The sequence below is a fragment of the Fukomys damarensis genome, unplaced genomic scaffold (genome assembly GCF_012274545.1).
Source record: "Fukomys damarensis isolate Sample0158 unplaced genomic scaffold, DMR_v1.0_HiC HiC_scaffold_19, whole genome shotgun sequence".
NCBI classification, from domain to species: domain Eukaryota; kingdom Metazoa; phylum Chordata; class Mammalia; order Rodentia; family Bathyergidae; genus Fukomys; species Fukomys damarensis.
In genome coordinates this window covers 61,011,540-61,020,003 of record NW_022900931.1, presented here as the reverse complement: position 1 = coordinate 61,020,003, position 8,464 = coordinate 61,011,540, and the positions used below count along the sequence as shown (strand labels likewise).

The 8,464-nt window shown below is 53.9% G+C and overlaps 1 protein-coding gene across 1 annotated transcript in view; it reads right to left on the bottom strand.

The window, feature by feature from the left end:
- Nucleotides 1-8,464, bottom strand: part of Atp1a3 (ATPase Na+/K+ transporting subunit alpha 3) — a 20,840-nt gene that overhangs the window by 11,332 nt on the left and 1,044 nt on the right. The window contains exons 2-11 of the mRNA XM_010623294.1: nucleotides 5,512-5,598; nucleotides 5,359-5,418; nucleotides 5,011-5,214; nucleotides 4,238-4,351; nucleotides 4,010-4,144; nucleotides 3,515-3,632; nucleotides 3,131-3,399; nucleotides 1,074-1,272; nucleotides 888-997; nucleotides 674-808 (exon numbers count right to left, since the gene is read on the bottom strand). Coding sequence (XP_010621596.1) covers nucleotides 674-808; nucleotides 888-997; nucleotides 1,074-1,272; nucleotides 3,131-3,399; nucleotides 3,515-3,632; nucleotides 4,010-4,144; nucleotides 4,238-4,351; nucleotides 5,011-5,214; nucleotides 5,359-5,418; nucleotides 5,512-5,598 — 1,431 coding nt within the window. The remainder of the gene's footprint in view (nucleotides 1-673; nucleotides 809-887; nucleotides 998-1,073; nucleotides 1,273-3,130; nucleotides 3,400-3,514; nucleotides 3,633-4,009; nucleotides 4,145-4,237; nucleotides 4,352-5,010; nucleotides 5,215-5,358; nucleotides 5,419-5,511; nucleotides 5,599-8,464) is intronic.

Here is an 8,464-nt window from a genome sequence, read left to right as displayed (position 1 = left end):
CTCCAGAAATAAAAAAAAAAAAGTAAGTAGTAAGTTAGGAAATAAATAAAGTAAATAAATAGCAAGGTCACAACCAAGTGCTATGGCCCAGCACTCACTCCCCCTACCTTCCAACACACTGGCTGCCTGGTCTTTTTTCCGACAAGTTGCTCTCCTGCCTCAGGGCCTTTGCACAGGCCATCTGTCACCTGAACACTTTGCTAGAATCTGCAGGACTCTCCCTCAGCATGGTATTTTTGTGCCTTTGTCTCTGGCTGTCTTTTAGCATTTCTGTCAGCTGCAGAGGGGAGGGGACTTGCTGTTTCACTCACTATCATCTGTACTCAGCACCTAAAATAGGGTCAAGATATGGTGGCTGCTCAAAAAGAATATTGGATGGACGCATGAACATTGCTTGTCTGCCCCAGAGACCTCTGGCTGGTACCCACATTCTGCTGCATGGGGCTCTGTGCTCCCTGGCCCCCCATTCCAACAAAGATCTCATGCTTCCTCTCACGCTTGGGTATGGCCAGTTCCCCACAGGCTGGGTATTATCATTCATTCCCACTTTCCAGATGGGGAAACTGAGGCCATGAATGTTGCTGAAAGCAGGAGGGAAGTGGAGCAGAGGTGACTGCTGCCTGGGCAGAGAAACTGAGGGCCAGACCACTGCCTGCCGGAGCCCTGTCCATACCTGGTATTTGTTGGTGGAATTGAAGGGAATCTCAGCTACTTTCTTGTTGCGTTCCCGCATCAGCTTCACAGAGCCGGAGGACAACTCGATACACTTCAGCAGGGCAGACTCGGAGGCATCCCCGGCCACGTCCCTCTGTGGGAGACGGCGCCATCACAGCTGAGCGCGGAGCAGGGAACCCGGGCAGGCCGAGGGGAGGCGGCGGTGCACCCACCTTGAGCACAGGGATATTGTCCTGGCCGCCCTTGAAGACCGCGCGGTTGCAGAGTCCGGCGATGTGGGACAGGGCCACCCAGGTGTGCGAGCTCTTGTCGAACGAGGTTCCTGAAGGAGAAGCGTGTGAGGGCGGGGGGCTCCTGGGGTCTCGCGCCCGCGGTCCTCACCCCGGGTCCCCCCTGACCTGACTGGTCCTCGGTGGTGTCGGCCTCGTGGATCTGGTTGTCGAACCACATGTGGGCGACGGTCATGCGGTTCTGGGTGAGGGTCCCCGTCTTGTCCGAGCAGATGGTGGACGTGGAGCCCAGGGTCTCCACCGCCTCCAGATTCTTCACCAGGCAGTTTTTCCGGGCCATGCGCTTGGCGGTCAGGGTCAGACACACCTGGGGGAGGTGCAAGGGCAAGTGGGTTGCAAGTGGCAGCCAGTGGCAGGTGTGAATGCCACAGACATCTGCCCAGCTCTGGAGAATCTTAGATGGCCGGAAAAGGGCGGCTATCACCCAGCAACGCTGCTCCCGGGTACAGACCAACAGAAATAGGCTTAGATAACTCCCCGAAGACATGCTCCGGAATGTTCACAGTGGCAACATTTCTAATAGGTGCAAACTGAAAACAACCCCAGTACCCACTAAGAGCAGAAAGGGCAAACTGGGGAACCAAAATGGAATGCTATACAGGGATGAAAAAGTATAAATGACTGCTGCCCGGAGGTGTACAGATGGAGGGGCTCAAACACAAGTGAGCAAAAAGAGGGCCGGGGATTTAGCTCAGTGGTAGCTCTAGGTTTGGTCCTTAACATCAAAACAATATTTTTTAAATGTTAGCAAGAAGAGTCAGATAAGAGCCCTTACAGAATTATGCCACTGATAATTGAGTTTGACAAAAAGGTAAAATTAATCTAGGACATTAGAAGCCAGATTTGGGAGTTACTACATATCTTTTCTCAGGATTGAACCTAGGGCCTTCACAATGAGCTTCATCCCCGACTTTTTTATTTTTATTTTTTTAATTTTTAATTAAAAAATTTTTAATTTTTAATTTTTGAGACAAGTTCTTGCTAAGTCACTAAGTTGCCCACACCGGACTGAAACTCGCAATCCGCCTGCCTTATTTTCCCAGGGTGCTAGGATTACGGATGTGCCCAGCTTTGGTAGTTGTTCTTTGCTGGGGGACAGCGTCTGATTGAGCTCATGAAGGGGATTCTGGAAGACTCAACCAGGGAGCAGCTGACAGTGTTCGGTTTGCAGCCCCAGATCGGTGTCCACATGTGCAGGCCTTGTGTGTATGTCGTTGCCAGTAAGAAGTCGGCATGGTGGTGGGTCAGCCCTGCACCATATTCATTAGAGGATCAAAGAACAGCCTAGTATTTCTGGGGTGGCCCTGTCTGTGTGACACTGGGGTGGTAGAGCGTGCGCTCCGCTTGCACGCAGCCTGGGTTCCACCCCAGCAACACAAACGAAAGAACAAAACAGACCACATTGAATCAATGCACCCTTCGCATATTTTCCAGATAGGGCTGAGGGCTGGTACTAGGAGGAAGATAATTACCTCATTCATTTATTTATTCATCCATCCATTCACTCATTGTTTTTGCAATACTGGGATTTGTGCATCGTAATTTTTGAACTTGACCTAATATTTAGACTTTTTAACCATGAGTGTGTGTATATCTTAATTCTATAAGTTAAAGTAAAAAGTAATAGGATTGAAGGTCTTTATACCCTGCAGTGCTTCTATAGATGTTTGCTTGTTGCTTGTTCCTTTTGATTAGGGGGCCAAGTGCTAGGCCCCTTCTCATCCAGGAATAGGAGGCTCAGGCCTCAGTGCCCAAGGTATTCTTTTTTTTGTTTGTTTGTTTGTTTGAGACAGGGTTTCACTATGTAGTTGAGACTGACCTGGAACTCACTATGTAGTCCAGGCTGTCTCAACTCACAGCGATCCTCCTGCCTCAGCCTCCCGAGTGCTGGGATTACAGGCGTGCGCCACCACACCCAGCAGCCCAAGGTATTCTTATTCAGAACACTGCAATCCAGTCCCAGCCCTCCTACTTCAATTCCAGGGGTCCAGGCCCCAACCCCTTTCCCTCAGATCCAGAAACCGGATCCCAGCTCCTCTTCTGTCAGACCCAAACCTCAGGCCCCAGCCTCCTCCCTCAGACTTAGGGCTCAGGCCTCTGCCCCACCCCCAGACTAGGACTCCAGACCTCAGCCATCCTTCCTCAGGCCAGGAATCCAGCCTTACCGTGACAGTGGCCAGCAGGCCCTCTGGGACATTGGCCACAATGATGCCGATGAGGAAGATGACAGCCTCCAGCCAGGTATACCCAAGAATGAGGGACAGGATGAAGAAAGACACACCCAGAAAGACAGCCACACCAGTGATGAGCTGGATGAAGTGCTCGATCTCGATGGCGATGGGAGTCTTGCCCACTTCCAGGCCTGAAGCCAGGGTGGCAATGCGGCCCATGACAGTGCGGTCACCTGTGGCCACCACCACGCCCCGAGCAGTGCCTGTGAAGTCAGAGGGTTAAGACCAGGTGGGGCTCATGAAGACTTTGAGGAGCCCAGCACTCAGGCAGATTGCTCTGTGTACACCACCTGGGTGTTTCCTGCGAGCCCACCTCACCTTCCACACAGTTGGTAGAAAAGAAGGTGATGTTCCGAGTTTCCAAGGGGTTGTCATGTGTGCAGTCAGGAGAGCGGGTCTGGGGCTCGGACTCACCGGTCAGAGAAGAGTTGTCTACCTGGGGGTGGGCACAATGGAAACAGGGCTCTGTCCAAGGCCTGGGAACAGAGGGCATGTATCTAGAGGGATCGGGGGGAAGCCTGTGACTCTGATGTCACTGCTAGAAGCCTGGTTGTCCACGTGGGCCAGTGGAATCCTAGGAGGCCAGAGACTGGGATTTTGAGGTAGGCAAGTTACAAGGCTGCTTGACGAGGTTGAAGGTACATGAAGATCTCTGAAGACTGGGACTGAGACCTGGAATTCTGGACCTAAGGGAAGAGGGCAGGGCCTGGACCCCTGGGTCTGAGGGAAAACTGGCTGGGTCCTGGGGCAGGAGGGATTGTGGGTAGACTCCTTGGTGAGGAGCCATGGCTGGGATGCACATCATCAGCTCACCTTGCAGCCGTGGGCTGAGATGATGCGCAGGTCAGCTGGCACTCGGTCTCCACCCTTGATTTCTATCAGATCCCCGACCACCACCTCCTCAGCATTCACCTGCATCTTCTCACCTTCCCGGATCACTAGGGCTTGCTAGGGGTGGTACAGAGAAGAGTTATCTCCCAGACTCATTCTGCCTGGCAGAACCCCTTGCATACCTCTAGGCCCTTTCTGGGCACCCCTCACCTGGGGAACCATGTTCTTGAAGGACTCCATGATCTTGGAGCTCTTGGCCTCCTGGTAGTAGGAGAAGCAGCCGGTGATGATCACCACGGCCGCCAGCACGATCCCCAGGTACAGCTGCGGGGAGATGTTGGCATTCAGGGTCACGGTCACTCAGAGCCACGCCCACCACCCTGGCTTTGTAGTCTGAGAAGGAGCTTCATGTCAGTGGGGTCTGCCGATTTGAGAGTCTGTGCATCTGAGTCTCTGTCTGTCTGTGTTACGTACATGGCTGTGTTTGAATCTCTGGGTCTATTTTGTTTGTGGATCTGTAGGTTTTCTTGTTTCTATTCCACAAGCTTGGCATAGGCTACTTACTGTCTGTCCTTCTCCTCTGTCTGTGTCTGTGTATCTTTCTTAACGCCTGGCCTGCACTCACAGGACTGTTAGTGTTTGAATCTCTCTCTGTGGATCCCTGTGTCTCTCTGTGGTCTGCCTTTGCCTGACCATCTGCATCTGCGTATGCGTCTGAACCAAGGGTCTGCATTTGAAGCTGTGTCCTAGGGTGATTGTCTGGGTTCGCTGTCTGGTTCTGTCACTAGGTGATTGTGAAAGTTAGCTGTCAGACCCACCAGACGGTGGGTGACAGGGGATTCCAGGGAGATGCTGGCCCTGTGAGCCCTGGCTACATAAAGAAAAAGGAGGAAAAAGCAATTTGAGAGCTCTAATGGAACGGGGAGTCATGGGAGCTCTGTGTATTCGTAAAAGTGTGTGACCCTGCTGAAGGCAATACTCACATTGTCACGAGAAGGGTCGTCCTCAGTGCCTGCCTGGATGCCGTAGGCTAGGAAACAGAGGATAGCCCCTATCCACAGCAGGATAGAGAAGCCCCCAAAGAGCTGGCGACAGAACTTGACCCACTCCGGCGTGGTAGGTGGTGGTGTAAGCGCATTTGGCCCGTCTCTGGCCAGGATCTCCTGGGCTTTGCTGTGTGTCAGACCCTAGGGGACACGGGACTCACACAGAACACTCCCTGAGCAGCCCTGGCATCCCGACCCACCACCAGCACCACCAATCACTGATCCCCTGGGACACCAGGCCCCAGCCCTCCTCCCTGAGACCCAGGGGTCCAGCCCTGGCCTCACCTGCACGCAGTCTGTGTTGTACTTCCGGCAGACCTCTTCTACTGACATCTTGTGCTCTGTCTGAGGAACAGAAGTTTGGAGGAGGTGGTGAGAAAAAGCCTGCCAGGGTGTGCGGGGGCTGCTCTGGGTGGGGACCACAGAAGTAGGACTTACCATAGCCACCTCTTTCTTGAGGTCATCCAGATCTCGGCGCTCCTTGCCCTTGTTTTTCTTGGGCGAGCCCTTGTCATCTTTCTTGTCCTGCGAGGTGGCGACACGATAGCTGTCAGAGCCACCAGACTGCGGGCGAGAAGGGATTCCAGAGCGACACCGGCCCTGCGTGCCCCGGCTTGCATCCCGGCCCCTGTCTCTGGATCTCTGGCTGTGGGGCCGTCTCTGGGAGCCCCCCTCTGTCTCTCAGGGCCTCCCTGTCCCTCTGAGTCTGTCAGGACCTCAGAGACTTGTCCTATCAGACGGGCCTCACTGTCACTGGCCCCACGTGTCCCTTAATGTCTCTGACTGGCTTCTGCCTGTGTCTCGCTCTCCCTGTCTCTGTGGGTTTCTTCTCTCAGTCTCTGTCTTTTTATCTCAGTGTTTCTTTCTGTCCCTCCCTCACTCTGAGCCCATCCAACCTCCCTGTGCAAGAGAGAGAAGTCTCTTGCTCGATCTGTCACTGTCTTTCTCAACGCTTTCTTCTTCTCTAACCCTTCTTCCATCTCCAGGTCTCTGCGCCTGTCTCTTTTTGCTGTTTTCTTTTATTATGTCTCCTTCTATTTCTTTATCTCTCCTACACTGGTCTCTGTCTCATCAGGGCTCTTTGTCTCCCTTGATCTCTTTTCCCCAATCACTATCTCTCCGTCTCTCTCTGATCTCTCTGATCTCTTATTCTTCGTGTCTCTCTGTCTCATGTGGTGTCTGTCTCTACTTCTTGCAGATCTCTCTCCAAATCTGCCTGAGTTTCTGTGACTCTGATTCTCTCTGGGCTCCTACCTTTCTCCATGGTGGTGTCTGCTGGGACCTCAGGTTGTCTCTAAGATTCAATGTTTTCTGTTTCTGTCTTTCTCCCAGCTCTCACTCTGCTGTGCCTCTCTTCATCTCTCAAGCTTTCTCCTTCGTGATGCTCCATATATGTCTCTCTCTGCCTGATTCACCTCTCTCTCTCTCTCTCTCTCCCTCCCTCCCTCCCTTTTTATCTCTGTCCTTCCAACTCCAGGTCTTCACATATGTCATGTATTCTTAGCCTGGTACTCTTTTCCTGGGCATCTCTCCAGCCCCATGGATGTCTCAGTCAAAGGACCAGAAAATCTCAGCAGACCTTACAGGTCTCGCAAAAAGGGAGTAGAAAGCATACTTCAGATGTTGGCCACAGCAGGGACAAGGGCATAGATGGGGAAGCAGCCTGTTGTGCACAGCCAGTCCTGAGGGCTTTGACAGATAAGATGCAGACCCTGGAATCTCTCCTGGTGGCTCATAGGAGCCACAGATGGCCTTGAACAAAGTATGGGCACAGTCAGATCACTGGTGGACTGAAAAGGAGCTGGCAGGCATTTGGGATACAGATGAACAAGAGGCAGAAGCATCAGACCTAGCCTGAAATGGACATGGTGTGAGGGGAGGGATTGAACTTCCACCCCAGGGGCCTGGGTAGGTGAGAAGGGCAATGTCTGAAGCCAGGTGCTTGTAGCAGGCTGCTGACAGAGCCCATGGGCCCAGGGCCAAGCTGGGATCTGAGGCTTAGTGAGGCTCAGCATTAATCTCCTCATGACCTTGCAGAGGCCTGGGCTGCCTGCTATCTGCCCCCACATCCGAGGCTGAAGCAAGAGGGTGCAAGAAGTTCTTGAGCCTGAGGCCTGGGGGCCTCAAGGAGGGGTGTAGGTGGGTGGGAGGGAGGCTTGGCCCCAGGCCAGCCCTGCAACAGCACTGCGTCTCAGACACAGAGGCACAGACACTTAGGGCACGGTGTCTTGAGGGAATCACAGAGGTTTGGGGGACAAGGAGGCCAATCCTCCAGCCTGACCTCCATCCCAAGGGCTGGGGTCTCAAGATTCCCAGATAAGATAAACACGTAGGTGGAGAGATGTACCGTGGGGACAGCAAGTCAAGAGGTCAAGGTGGAGAAGTGAACAAGGAGTTGGGGGAGTTAGGGGTCTGGCAGAAGTAGAGGAAACCAGATGCCCATTCCTGACAGCCCACAGAAGGCTGGAGAAGTGCAGCTTAGATCCCTGTGAGAGCTATGGCTGGAACCTGACCTCTAGATCTGGAGACAGGAACAGCTGGGGGCTTGGACCCCTGGGTCTGGAAGAGGAGGGGCTGTGAGGGGAAGAAGCTGAGGTCGGGACTCCAGGATCTGAGTAAGGAGAGGCTGAAGCACCCAGGTCCCTGGCAAGGGAACCTTGGCTTCTGCTTGCCCTTGTCATGACCAGGCTCCATTGGGGACGGCTTCCATCTGTTGGAGGGGGAGCTGAGGCTTTCCCAGGCAAGGCAGGGGGCCCAGATGGGCGCACTGCAGGGCGGGAGCACCTCTGAGGGTGGGGGACACGCCTGTCTCGCTGTAGCCCGCCTCTGCAGCTCCTCGCCATCTTCCGTGCTGTCCGCCTCCCTGAAGCCTGCCCCGCTCACACAGCCTCTGCACCTCGCCAGTGCCCCCACCTCGGTGCCTATTATTTCTGAGCACTTCTGCCTTGACCGCGCCTTCTTCCCTCTGCCTCCTCTTCTTCTCTATCACTCAGGCTGACTGTGCTGACTCTGGATGGAAATGTCTGCCCTTGTGTGCCTTCATCTCAGCCCCAGTTTCTCGTTTTGTGTTTCAGTCTCTATTCATCTCACTCTATCGCTCCATGCCTCTGCCTGTCTCTGCCTGTCCGTCTCTCTCTGCCCCAGCCCATTTCTGCCTTTCCACTTGTCTCTGTCTCTCCCTCCCTTTGCTTCCCCTCATTCTCAGTTTATTCCCCTAAGACCCTCTCCCCTCATTTCTCTACGGCAGTTTGGCCTTAGTCCCCTCCCCCAACCCTCCTTCACTTTCTCCTCCATTCCACTCACCTGAAAGCCATCACTAGCTCTCACCTCCCGGTCCCCTACTCCTCCCTCCTCCAATGCTCCTCCCCACCCCCATCCCCCACCCCACCCC